At 54.5% G+C, this 19,410-nt stretch overlaps 1 protein-coding gene across 10 annotated transcripts in view; it reads right to left on the bottom strand.

Moving 5' to 3' along the window:
* Positions 1-53: 53 nt before the first annotated feature.
* The window catches only part of GAS7 (growth arrest specific 7), a 216,248-nt gene continuing 196,891 nt past the window's right edge, over positions 54-19,410 (bottom strand). For all 10 annotated transcript variants that reach the window (XM_027047361.2, XM_027047367.2, XM_027047369.2 and 7 more), the window contains 5 exons: positions 14,470-14,598; positions 13,760-13,883; positions 8,610-8,689; positions 7,207-7,305; positions 54-6,306 (listed from right to left, as the gene is read on the bottom strand). In XM_027047361.2, the coding sequence (XP_026903162.1) occupies positions 6,193-6,306; positions 7,207-7,305; positions 8,610-8,689; positions 13,760-13,883; positions 14,470-14,598 (546 nt within the window). In that variant the 3' untranslated portion in view covers positions 54-6,192. The remainder of the gene's footprint in view (positions 6,307-7,206; positions 7,306-8,609; positions 8,690-13,759; positions 13,884-14,469; positions 14,599-19,410) is intronic.

The raw sequence follows: 19,410 nt of genomic DNA on the forward strand, positions 1-19,410 counted from the left end.
TGTATACACAGAGCCAAAGTGGGGGGGGGGGGGGAAGAAAGAGAGAGAGAGCATTTAACTTCCTGAAAACGCTTTATAATAATGCAGAACAATTATATATAGCAAACGCCTTCAAAATTTAAACCCTTTAAACATTAGTTCTTTAGCATTAATACACACAAATGCTATTACGGGGGACGGGGCGGGGGGCAGCCGGGGGACCGGAGGAAAGGGCGAGTTACAGCCTCCATAGGGATCAGAGTTTCAACAGTGTTACTTATAAATTATGGTACATCGATGTTATTTACTGATCTAGGCAGCCAGAGGAAGGAAGGATATACAATGTGGGGTAAACACATTCATACCAGGATGAGCAATGCTGGCAGGAGACGCAGCTTTTTAACATTAAAAATGTATAAAGTATTTAGCAAAAGTTACAGAAAACAGACCAAATAAGCAAGTTTATTTTGTTAGAAAATTCCACTGTCACGGGCTTTGCTGATGTGCTCGTCTGTGAAAGGGCTGCCCCCGCCCCCCATCTCCTCTTCCGAAGGGAAGGGAAGGGAAGGGATGCCAATTTGGGACCCCCTGTCACCAAGGACGGCTGGCGTCCCTTTATATGTCTGTTCCTGGGTCCACGTGGCTGCTAAGAGCCAGTCTGCTGAGCGCGATGCCAGAAAGGGCCCGTCTCCGCTTGACAGGGGAGTACAGAGGTCTCGGGAGGGAATGTGACTTAACTTTGGGTTACAGGACGAATGAGGCAGCAGAGTGGGGCCAGTCCAGTGCTCTTGCCCTGACGCCATATGCTTTCTTTCTCTGTCCCCACGTCACACCGTCCCCATTACAGCGCCCGCGAGCCCAGACCTTTTGCATTCCACCACTGCAATCCTACTAGAAACGTCTCTCAAACACCAAGGGTCAATGTCCCCGGAACGGCACACAGAGAGATCCGAGGGGCACCGCCACCCGTCTCCGTCAGAGGCCCCTCCCAACAGAAAGGCTCCGGACAGAGCCATGCGCCAGCATCTAAAGGGTCAAGGAAAACGAACCATGGGTTCTGGTCACCGGTCTCATTCCCACCCAAGCCTGTTGCAACAGGATTGGGTCCTTCACCGTCCACAAAAAAAATTCTCCCGTGGGGGTGGGGGGGATGTTGGGAGTCCTTCCTGGCACATCTCGACCCAGAGGCGCCCATGACGCATGGGACCCTGCAGACTTGGGCTCCACGGCCAACACCTTCACCTGGCCTGGACCCAGGAATGTCTTCTGTTTGCTGGGGGCGGGGCGGGGGGTGCCTGGTTGCCTTCAAGGGCTCACCTTCCACTGAGCAGGACCTAAGCGAGACACGGTTGGTGGAGTCTTTACCTTGGGGGTCACGCCCATAGCCTGCCCGGCGGCGTTAGTGGGGTTTGATCCCATCTCCGTCACCACTGGCCACTACCCAGTGGGCTGCAGGCACACGCCTGGCTCGATGTGACCGCCAGCTGAATGAGGCTCCGGCAGGACAGGAACCTCACGGGAAGAGACGCGTTTTTCACGCCCGAAGGCCTCAGCACATGCGATCAAAGATCGGCGGACGAGACCCAAAAGGTAATGACTTCTGCTTCCTTCGGGGGCCCGGGAGGAACTGCCTCATTCTCACCGGCTCAGGAAGCTCTTTAATTTTAGCTCTGCTTCGCGTCTACACAGAGAAGTGCCAGGGTACCCCTCTTGGGCAGGTTCCAGACCCCAGCGTGCACGACGGCGCCCATGGGGCCCAGGCCAGACACGACCGGGTGTCAGGTGAGGGACTGGAAACAAGAAGGGGACAGCATTCGCAGTAGCTGGAGGAGCCTGGGGAGACCAGAATGGACACCTGCAGCCCGCCAACGAAGCGACACAGATCCAGGGGAAGGCCGCTGATGAGCCAGCCCCGTGTTCTCGCCCCCCGCTTTGTCCGTTCGCTTTCCACACCCCCTAATGCTCAGTGCCTGCCCGGGGCCACGGCGGGGGGTTGAAGCCAGGGTCCCCAGGAGTGCATGGATTTGCCAGCCAACAGTGCAACACAAGTGGGAGGCCCCCTTCCCCCCCCTTCCCTGGCCCCTTTCTGCACAAAAGCCTCAAATGGACCACAAAGAACCACTGTGGGCACAGCTGGCATCTGGAGAGGGAGCCTCGGGAGACACAGGAAGCAGCCGTGCAAACAAGCCGGAGACCCCGGGGCCGGGAACCACTCACGGGCGCGGACAACTCACTTCAAAAAGCGGGGAAGCGGCCGTGGGTCACCCATCCGTGCAACGGAGCGCTACTCTGCGAGACAAGGGGACACGCTGGTGACACACGCGAAACATGGGTGACCCAAAGCATTAAGCCGAGAGGAAGAAGGCGCGACGGCCGCATCAGCAACTCCGTTTCCCCGACATTCTAGACGAGGCAAACACCACAGCATCAGAAAACCCACCAGCGGGAGTGGGGGCAGGGGGGACAGGAGTGGATCGACCATAAGGGAGCGGCAGGGAATCTTCAGGAGCGATGGAAATATTATGTTGATTTTGGTGGTGCATCTGTCAAAACTCACGGGCCGGGGGGACTCTCACTGCACATCAATGAGCCCCGATACTGTTACGTCAAATACCTCTCGATAAACCTGAAGAAAAGAAAAGGCAGTACGTCTTGGAGGGGCAACGGGGTTGGGGGGGGGGGGAATATGCGGATCTGTACCTCACTTCACATCTTTAAAGTGCTTTCTCTGTCTACACGACCGCCAGCACAGGGTCCTGTTTAAGATCTCCCTGTCAAGGCCACGCACGGCTGGAAGCGAAATCACTTAAAACGAGCCAAAGTCTTTGCCGTCCTTTGAAGTTTATGGCTTGTGTTTCCAAGAAGGGAGTTTGGCTCAGCCCGAGATGTTCATGCACCCATCCTCTCATCCAGTAATCGATTGGTTCTCACAAAGGGATTAGAAAGCCCTGCTTTGTGCACATGCACAGCGTTCCCGTCTGCTTCAGTCGCTAACCAGCCCCGATGAGGGGGGCCTCCTACTGCAGAAATGCTCCTGGCTCGACAGGAGGTGGGTGGAGGGTAGAAAGGAGACCCAAGGTGGTCTTGAGGATAGCTACCCTATGGCTCTGCTGGCCGGTGCTTTGCAATAGTGATTGAAGGCGACAGGAAAAAAAGAAAAAAGGAAGGAACAAGCGATTTCTCCCAGACACTGTCGTGGAAACCGACGTACTCTGCACACCACTTGTCTTAACATTTCTTTTCTCAACGATCTGGCTTTCACTGACCAAACGAGGTGCGTCCATGTTTCCCGGGGGGCAGGGAGAAGGACCCACCTGTTCCGAGAAAGAGAACAATGGAGGTGCTCAGGAACATTCCAGACACACTCCTGAATACGCCCGGCCAACCCTCTTCTAACCCGAACGCAAGAACAAAAGAGAACAGCAACAACGAGACAGAGTGCTACTCCCAAAGCTCGCTTTGGGACATTCTAGACTTCACCCTAAGCTCGGTTCCCCCACCCAGGGCAGGAGTCCCGTGAACAGACCGCGCTCTTCATTCACTGGGCTCGCTGGCCGGCCTTGGGCTTCGTTATTCCTCTTTGTGACGAGAGGAGAGTTATTTACAAGAAACAAGAGAGATCTCTGAGATCCCAGTCGGATACGGACTGCGAGCTCTGGTGACCAGGTGATTACACTCTTGTTGACTGTCCACCTGCCATCCAATGGTGGACCCCGCACTGGCGGTGGTTTGTGTTCTCATGACAGGCTCCAGGTGGGTCGAATGTGGGACAGATGCAATGCTCTCACTGTCCAGAAAGACCTCCCAAGAGCCCCTTGTCTGCGTGGAGAACAAAGGGGATGGGGAGAGAGTGCCGGTCTCACACGTGGCTACGTTTCCCGCACCCCGCCTGGCTCATGCCCAGTATCGCTCGGTACGTGAACGAGTGAGCGAGTGAATGAATGAACGCGGATCTACCAGCATAACGGGATCTCAGGAAACCTCAATGCTGCAGAGAGTACTTGGGTGTGAATGCCAAGGTCGCCGAATTGCAAGAGCCCCGGTGAAAAAAGTCTAAGTCTACACAAACGAAGAGATCCCGTGCCCGGTCTTGTCCCCAGATCTCAGGGCACTGCCCAGCCTTCTCTAAATTCTCAATGAACGGAGGAGGAGAGAACAACGAAAAGCAAAGAAACGAAGTGTGTACTAACGTGGGGGGGGGGGGGCGGGAAGAATGATTCCGGAAAATAGACCGGCCCACACGGGGCCCAATCCAGGCTCCCCTGGAAAAGGCAAGAGAGCTCCCCCTGTCCCAGGGAGCAAAGGAAGACTCAAGAATCCTCACACGGGAAGGAGAAAACAAAATCAACGAGCCGTATCGCACTCAAAATATCTGTGTTAGTAACAAGGCTACTTACTGGCTTTGAACATTTGAAAATCACCCACAAATTAGTTTACTAAGCCACAAAGCGATACCTGGAGCACCCATTTTGAATAGAGAAACCCAGAAATAACATCCTAAAATTGGTCGCTGGTGTCATGGGCGCCAACCCCAGATCTGGAAGCTGTGGTCCTCCGTGGCAGGGACGCACCCATTCTCACACTCTCGTGCTGGGGAAGGCTCTTACGCTGATCTTTCTGGGTCGGGGACGGTTCAAGAAGAAAAGTGACAACGTCTGGCTTGCTCTAGAATACTCAGCATCTTTCTACTAGAAGCTGTGAGGCGGTAATTCTGAATCAGTGAAAGAGGGGCCGAAAGACTCGAAGTCATCAACTCCCGGCACGTGAGACCCAGGGACCAGCGAGTTGTGCTCTTAGAATCATGACCTTGTGTGTGTTGGGGGGTGGGGGGGGGTGGGGTATGGACCCTGCACGTCCAAAGTAATCGAAGGGAAAGATGAACTAAGAAGGATGGGCTCTCAGGGCACGGGTTCTGGGCTAGACTCTGCCCCCTGCTGGCCGTGTGACCACGCCCACCTTCAGGGGGCACTTCTATGGGTCCCCTGGAGCCAATTCTCAGGGTTAGATGCTGCACAAGGTTGTTTGCCGTGTTTCTATAAAGGGAGAGACTGATGAGCGAGGACCCAATGGGACGGGCTGAAAGCTTCCCAAGTCACGCACTAACCCGGCTTTCCCAGGAATTCGGGGGGGGGGGTGGCGAAAGGGGAAGGGGGCACCAGCACCAAGCAGGGCTCTGGATTGTGCAGAAGCGGAGGTCAAGGTGACAGGACACTGCCTGGAAGCCAGGACCGTCTGCCATGCCCGCACGGTGTCCACCAGGGAGGGAAAGCCTCATGGGGGTTGGGGGGGGGGGTTGGAGAGTCACCCCCCCACCCCCCACGCACAAGCAGGGGGAGCCCTCTTCTGGGGGTGGCAAAGACCCATCCCAACCCATCTCCCACAGGGGACCGACCCAGCCCCAGTAAGAGCCCGGGAGGGGGCGGGGGCGGGAGCTTCCTTGAGGAAACAGCCGAGGGCTGGGTTGGAGGAAGGTTTCCAGCCCCAGAGACCTGACAGGAGATGCCTGACCGAATATAAAACACGACTCAACACTCTGACTTGGGGCCGATGTACCGAATGAGGTAGTTCCGTCCTGACCTCTCCAGGCAGGGTCAGTCTGGGTAGAGAGGAACCAGGCCTTATTCCCAAGACCCCAGACGATGAAAAGTGGCAAAGGAAGAGCCAGGATGTGGGTTCCCAGAATGCAACGGGGGGAAAAAAAAACTAAGAGGGCGGGCCGCAAGAGGTTCTGGGTGCGGGCTGTTGAGCTGAACGGTGCCTTCTATCCACGATTCCGACCCTCATCCTGGGTTGGAGACAGGGACCTTTCTCCCATGACCCTCCAAAGCCCGCAACACAGCCGGAGGCAGGGCCTTGGGGCTTCCGGGGACACAAGCGTGCGACGCAGCCAGCTCTGGGTGGGGACGTGACCCCTACAGGGTGCAGCAGGGACCATAAAGTTCCAGCCTCAGTCTGTTCTCAGAGCAGCAAGCACAGGACAGGAATCGGGGGGCTTCAGCCTCGGAGACAAGGGCAGGGCTGTGGATCGGTCTTCTTGGCCTGGGGACACGGGCAGCTCCCGGCGGGGCCGCCTTTCTGGAATCACCAGCTCAGCAGACCCGGACAGTGGGCAGGAGGACAGTTGCACCCAGCAGCGGCCCCCTGGCCACCTGCTCTCCATGGGACCCCCCGGCCCCTCTCCTCGGCAGGACCCCCGGGGCCGTGCATGCCCGTCTAAATCTCCATGTCCACGGGGCGGATGTTGCCTGTCTTGTGCTCTCTGACCCACAGCTCCCTGTCTTTGGCTGGGTCCACTTTCCGAAGCAGTTGGTCCACAGGCTCGACTGTCTGTAAGGGACAGAGAAAGGGACGTGGTCAGAGGTGGCGGCTGGGGACAGCACCATTGGACCACGCTGCTTATGCCTTCTGGCCTTCGGAGTAGCCTTTCTAGGAGGTCGTGGGGGCCCCAAGGGAGGCCCTGGGGAGGGACGGCCGTACGCAGGGTTGCAAGAGCAGGGAGCCCCAGGCTCCTGTCCCCCTTCTGCCCTCCAGCCCACAGGCCTGCGTGACCAGGCAGGGTGGCCCATGGCCACCAGTCCGGGAACTCCTCCATCTGTCCCCACCTTAACCATCCAAGAACATGGCAGATAGAACTTCAGCTTTAGAGATTTTGAACAACACTTCCGGGTTATTTATTATTTTGGGGGTGAGCAGGCAGGTGGTAAGAAATTTGCCAGGGGAGGGGGTGCCTGGGTGGCTCAGTCGGTTAAGTGCCTGAGTCTTGATTTCAGCTCAGATCATGATCTCACGGTTGGTGGGTTCAAGCCCCGCGTCGGGCTCTGTGCTGATGGCTCAGAGCCTGCAGCCTGAGATTCTGTGTTTCCCTCTCTCTCTCTCCCCTCCCCCTGCTTGTGCTCTCTGTGTCTCAAAAATAAACAAACATTTAAAAAATAAATAAGTGAATAAACAAACAACCAAAAAAAGACATTTGCCAGGGGAGGCAATAAGGCCTTCAGGACTTCAACGGTCATGACCTTCTCTCTCCTCAAGGGAACAGCCCACGTGTGTCTCCAAGTCACGTGCTTGGGATGGATTCACACGGACGTGCAGAACAGACCGTGAGCCCCTCCCAAGGGGTGGCCCGTGGGTTCCAGCACCTGCCACGCACCACCTTCACCAGCCCAGCGCAGGGTGGCTCTCCTCTCGCCCCGCCCCGTGGGTCCTACTGGCCCCGGGCAGGGAACTCACGCTTTGGTTGAACATGTCTGTCTCGTGCCGCAGCTGTGTGTACTGGCATAGATGCTGTCGAATCATCTCTACCCTCTCCGCCTCCAGCCGCTCTAGCTCCTGCCAAGGAGGAGACCACACAGCCCTGAGCGTGTGCCCTCCCCTCGGGGGACCTTCCCACCATGCAGGTCCCAGCCCGCCCTGTACGCAAGACATGCGACTTAATTGTCCTCGATGATTTTAACACACAAGCATCGCTTGCCCGAAGCGCGCGGCATGATGGGGGAGCAGTGGGGTTCGAAGCAGGGTCTGTTGGGCTCAGACTCCTGATTCTGTACCAGTGCATGCCCAGCCCTAGTTCCCTGACGAGGTGGACAAATAGGTCACGTGTGGAGGTTCTGTGCCTCCGACTCTTGGGACTCTGTCCCTGGGCCTCTGCGGAACAGCCTCCCCTCCTCTGTCCATTCCAGGTGCTGAGGTGCAGACCAGAGACCAGGTCAGGGGAAGCAGGGAGCCGGGGGGATGGCCATTGGGAAACGGAAGAGAAAGGGTTTGTCCTCTGGCTTCTAGAGGGTTCCGCAGCACCTTGGGAATTTAGGGGATCAGACTGCTGTTCTGGGCACAACTAGGTCACTGCCTAAGTGATTAACCGGGAAGGAGGGTAAGTCAGGGGGGCTTAATTAGGGGATTAACCAGGAGGAAAACTGGGTCACCGTCCCTGGGGGAGGCCTCTAATCTGCTCTGGGGGGCTGACACGTGGGGAAAGCAGAGAGTTCTTCTGTCCTGTGCTGGATGCACGAGGATAGCTTTGGGCGGTGGGGACAATAATGCCTGGCCCAAGACCTCCCTTCTCGTCCGACCCGATGGCCCAAGTGCCAACCACGCTTCACTGTCCAATCCAACAGGTGCTGGGGAGGAGATGCTCTCCCTTCACAAGAAATACTCAGGAAGGCAAAAGAAAAGGGGTCTGATGCCTATTCCCTGTGCCCTTTGGGCAGGGACCTCCCCTCCCATTCTCCCTAAGTATCTATTACCCCCCATCCCACTCTATACACGCTTCTTATCCTTCTGGGGGTGGGAAGGGTCATGCGTCCTACAACCTGGCTATTTGTCCTAAAGGCACCACTGTACGTTTGGTTGAGGGCATCCTTGGATGACCCTGACCCCTCAGAGGACAGCCAAGGAGGACACAGTAAGACTCAACCCTCTCCCGTGTCCACACGGCTAGGAAGTGCCCAAGCAGGATCTGAATCCACACAGACTGGCTCAGGGTCGAGGTCTTGACCTTGGCGGTAGAGCAGATCTAACGACCACCTCCACTCCATCATCCTCATGGACGCCAGCATCCCCCCCCCACCCCCCCCCCAGGACTTCCTGAGCACGGGTCCCTGTGCCGACACGCTTACACATCTCTGCTCACTCACCAGTGTGGTGGTCACCATCTCTTCAAACCACTTGGACTGGGCCTGGTTGTAGAGATCCACGCAGCGCATGAGGTCATCTCCTGGAAGAGACCATCAGCCACCATCACACTCTGTCTTGTCCTCACCATGGCTGCCCTCTCGTGTCCCTGGGTCGTGGAAGCCACTGGAAAGCGGACAGATGGAAAGCAGAGCAAAGGAAAGGGGCCACCCAGCATCACGAGAGAACAGCTTCGCAGTGCCCATCGGAACTTGACCCCAGATAACCAAGAACTCAGGATGAGGGTTTCCTTAGCGTGTGTACGTGCGAACGTGAGCGGTGCACCTAGGGCGCCCCCAATCCTACCATGAGCCCAAGGAAAGCTTCCCTCTCTAAAGATGCCAGTTTCATTTGAGATTGGAGGGTCCTTCTTGGTTTTAAAACGTGTCACAGCAACCTGCAAGCAGCCAAGAGTTCAAAAGGAAAAGTCTGCAAATTGTGCGTGTGTGTGTGTGTGTGTGTGTGCGCGCCCCAGAATATAATTCTGAAACACAAAATAACGTGTCTGATGGTTTGTGGCTCGTTCATGTGCAGCGAGGGTACAAAAACGTGCACTGGCAGCTATATACCAATTCCAGGACAGGGGTGACAAAGAGAGGGAAACAAAGAGAGGGTAGGTGGGAGGGAATGAGCTCTTCCCACAGCATTTTATTTCATAAAAGAGAGACGGGAAACCAACGTAACTACTCAATCTCGATGGCTGGCATGTTACTACCTTGTAACTGGCATGTTACGGCAGGTACATTTGAAGCCTTTCGTTAACCAGAAAGAAAACACGCGTTATGTAAAAACAATTGCAACCATTACTAAGTACACAGGCACCAAGAACCTCATCACCCGAAACAATTCCTGGACCTGTAGCATCTACGTGTGCTGACAGCTTGCTAGAAATGCAGATCTCGGGGCACAGACGAGGCCTGCCGAACAGGAAACTGCTTTTTTAGAAGAGCCTCAGGTGAGTGGCGTGCACCTCGCCGCTGGGGTACCACCAGAGCACGCAGCTCCGTCTCAGTGTGGTTTTCTGATCATCGCAGGATGCCAGAGACAGAAAGGCATCGTATCGTGGCCTTTGTTTGTGGTGGGAAAACCTCATGAGCCAACCCGAAGCTCACTCGTTAGGTCTAGTATGGTAATTCCAGCAAATTCAAAGTTACTTAATAATATCCCCTGGCTCGCGGGTATTCTGAAAGGGAGGTGAAAGAAATCAGGGAGACTCGTGTCCACGTGACCCAGGGCCCAGCTCAGTACCCCCTCTACTGAACTATACCTAGCCAGCTGGGAGACGGGGCTGAGTGACAGAACCCAGTCAAGGGCTGTGTTCACTTTGCTTTTGATCTATGGCCAGCGAATGGGTCCCCAATCCCAAGACGGAATGACCAGGAGAGAAGGAAGTGTATGCTTCACTGCAAACACATTCCCACCAGCCCCCGCCCGCCGCCTGGCCGAGGGGGGTCGGCCTATCACCCTACAAACGTACAATGATAAAACTCCCAAAGCCCTCTTTGTCGATCCCGATTTCGAGAACATACTTCGGAAAACTTCTCCGACACCAGGAAATAGGGTAGCTGAAGGAGACTGTGTCTTCTCTCCAAGTAGCCAGCCCAAGGGTACCCTTCTGAACAAGCTGAGTGGGAAAACGTGGATTCTGGAACCAGAGTATCTGGGCTGTCTTACGGGCATCCCTGTGTAGGAGCTGTGGGAACTTGGACAAATCAACGAACCTGCTTAAGCCTCAGTTTCCTCATCTATGCAAATATCTATAAGACAACAGTACCTCCACAGGGTCATGTGGACAGTTAAGTCACCCGATACCTGTCTGGTGTTTGGAATGGACACAGGCAGAGTTAGTGTGACTGTAACGCGAGCTAAGGGGGCAATGGTGACAAATGAGGTCAAGCCCCCTGAGGACCCAGAGGTGCTCCCTTCCAGCAGCCTTGGAAAGGATGAGGGAGGGAAGGAAAAGAAAGGAGAGAAGAAAAGGAGGCATCTTCTGGGTAACACGCTGTCCAGCGAAACGGAGACAAGGAGTCTCTGGAAGAAAAGAAGGTGGGATTCTGGGCCACGGGGCTCCATGACTGTGATCCTGGGGAATGTTTGTCACCTGCCATCTGCTTTCTCGCCTGTAAAGGGCATAGAAATACCTCCCTGCAGGAATGGGGGGTTCAACACGGAGGCTATGACACACGGGGCTGGGCACCTCACACACAGAAAAGGTTTGGGAAAGGTAGACTTTTTCACGATCAGATCCAAGGACAAGGACAAGTCACTTCCATCACAAAATAATTCCAAACTTTAGGGCTAAGAGACGTACTGTCTGATGGCAATGCCCCCAATGGAGACACAGCAAAACAAGAGAGCCAAAGTAACCGAGCCCCCGGCTTGTGAAAATGTAACATTTTCTAAATTTGGCTTAAATTTAGTAGAAGTAGCAAATCGCAAGATTCATCTAGAACACAAGAGAAAGGAAAACACGAGAAATCAGGACTTCAGGAACATGGCAAGGAGCAGTGGTGTGAGGAAGAATAAACGCCCACCGGGGCAAATATTTACGTATTTATTTTTTAAACCTGGGGTCAAAGGCAAAAAAAGTGATTAAAAAAATATTCAGAAAGGAAAGGTCTAAGTCAGTCACAAAACCCAAAATTTACAAGGGAAAAGACCGCTGTACAAAGAAATTCAACAAAACAAGCCAGAGAGAGAAGAAAAGAAAGAAACACAAAGACCAAAATTAAATGATCGAGGGCAACCCCGGAAAAATATTTCCAATTCAAACCACAGAAGGTTAATTTTCCTGACAAAGAAACGCAATCCTCGTCAACCAATCTGTCAGAAAAAGACCAGCTACGTCGACAAGAAACTGGGGACAGGACAGGAGTTCATCAGCTCACAAGAAAAAGTCACACGTGACCTCTACAGGTCTGTTTTTATTTTTTTTATTTTTTTTTTCAACGTTTATTTATTTTTGGGACAGAGAGAGACAGAGCATGAACGGGGGAGGGGCAGAGAGAGAGGGAGACACAGAATCGGAAACAGGCTCCAGGCTCTGAGCCGTCAGCCCAGAGCCTGACGCGGGGCTCGAACTCACGGACCGCGAGATCGTGACCTGGCTGAAGTCGGACGCTTAACGGACTGTGCCACCCAGGCGCCCCTACAAGTCTGTTTTTAAAATGCTCAAACTCGGGGCGCCTGGGTGGCTCAGTCCGTTAAGCGGCTGACTCCGGCTCGGGTCATGATCTTGCAGTCCGTGGGTTCGAGCCCCGCGTCGGACTCTGTGCTGACAGCTCGGAGCCTGGAGCCTGTTTCGGATTCTGTGTCTCCCTCTCTCTGACCCTCCCCCGTTCATGCTCTGTCTCTGTCTCAAAAATAAATAAACGTTAAAAAAAAAATTTAAAAAATAAAATAAAATGCTCAAACTCACTCAAAAAGAAATGTAAAGTTGAGTTACCCACACAACATGGATGCTCGCTAGACAGCAATGGTGTCAAAGTCGGATCGCACACAGCACTGACCAGAGTTTAGGGAACGGACATCCCTACTTTCAGTAACACGCACACCTCTCTGGAAAGCGATTTGGAAATGCCCACCCAAACCCACACAACGCTTTGACCCAGAAAATCCACATCTGTGTTCTCTCTATCCGAGGACTGAGTCTCACATACACACAGACCCCAGGACACTAACAACCATCACGGCCGCTGACGAATCTGAAAGTCCTGCAAACGTCAACCAGGTGAACTCATGAAATAAATTCGGGGCCACTCACACACTTGGACACTATTCAACCATTTAAGAAGCCCAATATACAGGGGACGCCTGGGTGGCTCAGTCAGTTAAGCGTCCGACTTCGGCTCAGGTCACGATCTCATGGTTTGTGAGTTCGAGCCCCATGTTGGGCTCCGTGCTGACAGCTCAGAGCCTGGAGCCTGCTTCCGATTCTGTGTCTCCCTCATCTCTCTGTTCCTCCCCCGCTCGACTCTGTCCTCTCTCACTCTCTCTCAAAAATAAATATTAAAAAAAATTTTTATTTTTAAATTCAAACACTCGTAAGTGTTCATAGTGATTATATCCAGTGGAGAAGAGTTTATGTTCTTAGGTGCTGATTACAATGTTTTGCCAAGCAACGACAGAATTTTATTTTTAAAATAACTTAATAAATTAAACGAATTTAAATAGCCTCTCCCTGTCCTGGGTTTCCCTTCTCAATCCCGGGTTAAGTACATTACGCCTTCTATTTCTGGATCCAATTACCACCACGCGTTGTTAAGATCTTTCCATCGAATGTTGTGTTTACGTGACATTGCTTTGCTACCCGCTCTTCCTTCGCCACCGTATCTCGTAACGTCCAGACGGTGGCTGCTTTGTTCTATGATGAATGAACTGTCCTGAGCTCACCAGCAGTTGAGGTGGGAAAGACTCAGAAGCCATCTGATCCAAACCCTAATCCCAGCACACGCTTTAATCCCAGAGGGCAACACGCACTGTCCTGGCAAGCGGTTAAACTCTGGGTCTCTAGGGGCCCCTGGGTGGCTCAGTCGGTTAAACAACCGATCTCAGGTCACGATCTCATGGTTCATGGGTTCGAGCCCCGCATGGGGCTCTGTGCTGACAGCTTGGAGCCTGGAGCCCACTTTGGATTCTGTGTCTCCCTCTCTCTCTCTGCCCCTCCCCTGCTCGCAGTCTCTCTCTCTCTCTCTCTCTCTCTCTCTCTCTAAAAAATAAACCTTAAAAAAAACCCAACCACTCTGGCTTTCTGAAGGAATATTTACTAAGTTTTTTACTGGTTTACCCTTCTTGTGCATCGGCTAATTTTTGCCACAAGGTGGAAGCAGAAACCGACTCAACTGGGGGAATCTTCGCGAGAGAAGGTGAAATCTGGTTATTTCACCGAACAAGACATGTGCCTCCGTTCTGGGGCAGGAGAGCCCTGATCGCCACGGGCGAGCCCTTGGAGTATCACTCCCTGGGGACGTGGGGGGTCTTTACTTCTGCTATGGGCTCCTCGCAGGGACAGGACACAGTGTCAAGGCTCCCACCCCAGCCTGGCCTTTCTGTGCGGCCAAGGCCAAGATCAGGGGAGGGCAGGAGAGGCGGGGGCGGGGCTGGCCGCACTCACCAGCCTGTGTGGACTTCCTCCGCGCCTTCTTGATATCCTCCTCTGTCTTGTTGCTCAGCTTGATCTCCAGCTGCTGGGTCTTTATCTCCAGGTCTCTCTGCCTCTCCGTGAGGGCCTTCCGGGCCTGGGGTTCAAAGACACGGGGACGCTGCTCACAGGGCCCCGCGGGTTATGTGGCTCCCCTCCCCCTTGCCGGATAAGAGTCCTCTCTTCTCTCCCTGGTTCGTGATGTTTTTTTCCCAGCAATGCTTAGTGGCCGCAAGCACCAGCCAGCCCATTTGGGGGCCGGATGGGTCCTTTGCCAGCAGCAGCTGGCAAACTCGGGGGTGCCCACAGGAGTACGCATCCCTTGTCCTGCACCCCTCCCCAAGGCGCTGGGGTCAGCAGCTCCCGGCGAGGTCGGACTTCCCAGGCCTTGGCAGGGGAGCGATGCACTCAGGAGAAAATCAGCCCCGGGAGGCCCGGAGAAGGGCCTGTGGACCAGCACACGAGCCAGTGGGGGCGTCCCACAAAAGCACGGTGCGTGTGCCTGAGCCCCACCGTGTCTCCCACTGGCCCTGTGGCAGTGACCCGAGTGCCACGGGGAAGCGGCTCCTCCCTGCCCCTTTGGCCGGGACGGGGCTGGAGGCTGGCGCTCCCCGCCCCCCACCCCTGCCACGGGGGAGCCGGCCCACCCATTCCCAGCAGGTCCGGCCTCCCAGGCCGCTCACCTTCTCCACTGCGGCGTGACGGCTGGCAAGCTGCTTACGGAGGTCGGTGATGTGGTGTTCACACTTTTTCATGTCCTTCTTAAAGTTCTCCCGGAAGTTCATCAGGGGCTTCTCGACCTCGCTGTGAAGCTGTCAAGGACAGGAGGGGGGATGCGCTCAGGGCCCCGGGACGGCCGCCGCAAGAGGAGGAGGAGGGGGCGCTCTCCCCAACTCTCCCCAACTCCACAGGAGAAGGTGGACTCGGGGACTCCCAGTGGCCTGGGCCACCCGACAGGAAGACAGAAGGCGCCAGGTGTCAGGTGTCCGGTGAGAGGAGGTCCCCTCAGCTGGCGAGGCCCCGGGGTTCACGCCAACGGACGGAGGGGTTGGTTAGTGTCCGAGGCTTCTGGGCCCTTCATCCGCTGCCTCCTGCCTCCTCTAGATTCCTAGAGCGGCCGGTTGGGTTTTGCTCACGTGCCCGTCACCCTTCCCTTCCCCACTGGGAACCTCCTGGGGGCAGAAACCAAAAGCCCACCTCTGTGTCCCCGAGCACTTCACACAGTGACTGCCACACGGACGCCATTTAATTAGAGGAACTCAAGTCAGCTCTCTTTGTTGAACATCTGCTACGTGCCAGGCGCTGGGACCGCAAAGGTGGTCTGGACACAGTTCAGAGCCCGAGGAAGCCCCGGTGGGAGCCGCTGGAGGCCGGGAGAAGCTCACAGCTGCGCCCAGGAAGGCTTTCCTCACCCCTCCCGCCTGCATGGGGACAGGTGCACGGACCCTCCCTCCAGAAGGGGCCGGCCTCGCCCTTCGAGGGCCAGAGAGGCGCTGGGTGACGGGGTATTTCGAGCTTTTTCTTTCTCTTTTATTCCTTCCCTTTTCCCTACTCCACTCTCTTCAGGAGAGATTTTACTTAAATGTGTGTGTGTGTGTGTGTGTGTGAACATAGGTTATGTTTGATGAGGGGGTTTGATGTGAACAGGGTGGGTCTGTTGCAGCCACAGTCAGAGCCCAGAGGACTCACACTCTCAGAGTCTCATTCACCCTTCCACTCAGTCTCTCGAAGCCCCCCCAAGCTCATTCCTCTGCCCCCCCACTCAGCCTCCTGGAGCTTCCCCCCCCCCAGCCTCAGCCTCCCAGAACAGTCCTCCCCCCAGATTCAGCACTCAGCCTCCCAGAAGCCCCTGACTCAACCTCTGATGGGGCCCCCTGACAGCCTTCCAGGGTCCCTCGGCCTGCACCTGTCCCAGAAGTGCCTTTGAAAAGCACAGCTGAACCATCCTGGACACAGGACCTCCCAACACTGGACATCTGTCACTTCTCTCTCTTCCTCTTCACCAGGCTCTGGCTACATTGTCTCTTTCTCTGGAGACCTCAGGACTTGGGCGTTTGCAGCTCTAAGCCACCAAATACTCGGGACTGTGACCTCCAAGAGGGCAGAGGCCCTGCTGGCTTTGCCTCCACTGTGTCCGCAGGGTCTGGTCGGAGCCCGTGCGGGCCAGGTGCCCCTTTACTACCCAGGAGAATGGCAAAATCTTCAGTGCCCAATGCCCAGGGGCAGAAGGTGACACCTTTGTGGTCAGATGACCTTTAAAGGCTAATAGAGGGCAGGCCATCCAAATAGCCCTCTCCCCCTGCTGTGAGTTGTAAAGGCTTCCTATGAATTTTCTGCGCCCCTTGAAGTTGCCTTGCAGAGGAAAACACCCCCATCTGGTGGCAGCTTGTAAAATGCTTCAGGCCTGAGAGCAGCCACTGAGGACTGCGTACATCCCTTTCCCACACAGATCAGGGGAGGAGTAGCCAAACTTAGCTTTCGTAGGAACCTGACTGGGGGGTCTGTGAGGGATAACTCAGCCTGCTCACTCGGTAACTCTGGGGTCTCTTTCCCAGGGCCTACAAAGGGAACTGATTTCCGGATTTCCATGTGCCCAGGCGCGACCCCCTGAGGGTGTTTTTGACATTCATCCTGGGCTCCAGTCCCCCCAGTTCTGTGGTCTGGGGGAGGGGCCCAAGAACCTGCCCATACAGCAAAATCCGTTCCCCAGATTTCAAATGACTTTCTGGAAACATAAGGCCACTGGTTGTCATCCATAGGCAATCCCATAGAGACCCATGGATTCTCCTGTATTTTAAGTGCTTTAAAAAAAACTGATTAAAAAAAAATTTTTTTTAACATTTATTTATTTTTGAGAGACTGAGAGACAGAGCATGAGCAGGAGAGGGGCAGAGAAAGAGGGAGACACAGAATCCGAGGCAAAGTCCAGGCTCTGAGCTGTCAGCACAGAGCCCAATGTGGGGCTCAAACTCACAAACCATGAGATCACGACCTGGGCAGATGTCAGACAGACGTTTAACCGACTGAGCCACTCAAGGGCCCCTAAAAAACTTTTTGGGGGCCCCCTGGGTGGCTCAGTCGGTTAAGCATCTGATTCTTGATTTCAGCTCGGGTCACGATCTCATTGTTTGTGGGATCGAGCCCCCACAGTGGGCTCCCTGCTTGGGATTCTCTCTCTGTCTCTCTCTGTTTATGCCCCTCCCACTCTCTCTCTCAAAATAAATAAACATTTAAAAAAAAGGCTAATTCTTTCTTTAAGAACTCTGGCTGAGTGTCCTCTTATACTCATTCTTAACTGTTGAGCATCTCTCTCTATCCAGATGGTGGAAGGCCTTCCTAGACATTTGTCCTCATGACCTCCCTGCCGTCTCGGGTGGGACAGGCCCCTGGAGCCACTGTCTGCCTTTCCAGAACCCTGGAACTCTTGGCCAGCCCCTCCTGTCTTTCGCCTCCACATCGGAAGACAATCACAGAAATCACAAGTCGGAAGGGATGTCACAGACTATCTGGTCCTGTGCTTTTCGAATGGTGGGTTCCTGAGACTTGTGAGATCAGTTTAGCGTCAGGACCAGCTTTCTGACGAGGACAGACCAGACAGGAACAGGACACATCCGTGCATTTCAGACAGGACAAGTGCGCCTTTGTGAAACACTGGTCTCAGCCACGCACGTGTGTGGCTAGCTGGGTACGGGTGCCTGTGCGTTCTGGCTGCCCGTGTAAAATGCATTCCCACGGGAGTAAGTTCCAACAAGTTTCAAGTACGTTTCAAGCCACTGAGCTGGTCCAAACTTTTCAGGTCGCACGTGAAAAAAAAGGGAAGCCCAGAGACGCTAAGACTCGCCCAAGGTCACAACGCTTGTGAGCGATGGCGCGGACGTCAGACTCATGTCTCTTGACTCCCACTGTCCCCCGCCTAAGAGCTTCTGTCTGCAGTGCACGGCCTCTGCTGCATGATTAGATTTTCTTCCATCAGAAGGAACTTTTCTGTTTTCCCTTCTTCGGCTGAAGCCAGGTCTAACTTCCTTTTGTACACAGGAATCTTCTTTCTTTCGCAGCCTGTTGCTATCAGCTGTGGCTTAAGCCGGCAGACTAGCAAAGCCTGAGAGATTGCCATAACAAAATTGCATTTTTTTTTAACGTTTATTTATTTTTGAGACAGAGAGAGACAGAGAATGAACAGGGGAGGGTCAGAGAGAGAGAGAGAGACACACAGAATCTGAAACAGGCTCCAGGCTCTGAGCTGTCAGCACAGAGCCCGACGCGGGGCTCGAACTCACGGACCGCGAGATCATGACCTGAGCTGAAGTCGGAACGCTTAACCGACTGATCCACCCAGGTGCCCCTTTAAAAAAATTTTTTTTAACGTTTATTTATTTTTGAGACAGAGATAAAATTGCATTTTTTAAAGAGCTCTTGTCCCTGACACGGAATATTCAGAGCGGAATTTCAATGAGCCCTCTGGAGCAGACAGCAAAATGGGTTTCGGGCATTTGAAGCTATATGACCCATGGCGGATAGATAAATCCTTGGAGCCTCTTGGATATAACCATACGACCATGCGGCTGCTACTGTGATTGCCTAAGGCCACCAGCGGCTCTCATAGAAAATGTGTGTTTCGTGGGCATTCTTCACAAACCCCCCTATCGGGTGCACGGAGTGAAGTCAGCCTTGCTTCGTCAACTCCTGACTTAAAACATCCTGACCATCCCCTGGGGAGGGAAGGGGGCCTGGAGATTCAGCTAATGAGCGATCGTGCCTGAGTGATCACACCTCCAAAATAATCTGTAAATTACAGGGTTTGGAGACCTTTGGGGTTGGTGAGCACGCCCACGTGCCGGGCCAGTGGTACAGCCCAACTCCACGGGGACAGAAGCTCCTGGGTTCGGGACTCCTCCGGACCTCGCCCTACACGCACCTCTTCATCCGGCTGTCCGTCTGTATCCCTTATGGCGTCTTTTAATATATAACAAACCAGGAAAGCTAAGTACACGTTTTGGAATTCCTAGCAAATTATCAAACCCGAGGAGGGTGCGGTGGCAACCCCATCTTGCAGCCGCCGTTCAGATGGAGGTGTGGGTAACCTCCGAATCTCCTACTTGCAACGGACATCTGAATCGTGACAGAGTCTTGTAGGATGGAGCTGCTGCCCCGTGGAATGGGAAACCAGAACTGCAGGGCGCCCGGCTGGTGTCAGAGCAGTGGTGGGGGTGGGGACACCCCACATGGGGTGGCAAACACTGGTGCTGGAGGGTGTGACAGTGTTATTAATATAACAGCGGTAGTAAAAATAAATAAGCAGAAGAAAATGGTGCCTCGGAAAGCATTCTGTCACCTGCTAAGCGCTCTATAGACAATCAAGACTCAAGGGTCCTGCTGATGGGGAGTAGATGCCACCAGGGTTCCTGGGGACCCAGCAGGCGACCGTTCAGAGCTTGTGGAGCCGGCTGCAGAAAGAGGACAGAGCCCCTGGGGCCGGGACACGAGAAGGGAGGCCCCCGAAGGGAACACTCCCCAGGATCAGCAGGTTGAACAGAACTCACGGCTTTGCACGCGAGGCAGAAAAAAAAGGTACTTGGTGGAGCCCCCTCCCCCACGCTCGCTGGGCAAATTTCCCGCAAAGCGCT

Source organism: Acinonyx jubatus, chromosome E1 (assembly GCF_027475565.1).
Source record: "Acinonyx jubatus isolate Ajub_Pintada_27869175 chromosome E1, VMU_Ajub_asm_v1.0, whole genome shotgun sequence".
NCBI classification, from domain to species: Eukaryota; Metazoa; Chordata; class Mammalia; order Carnivora; family Felidae; genus Acinonyx; species Acinonyx jubatus.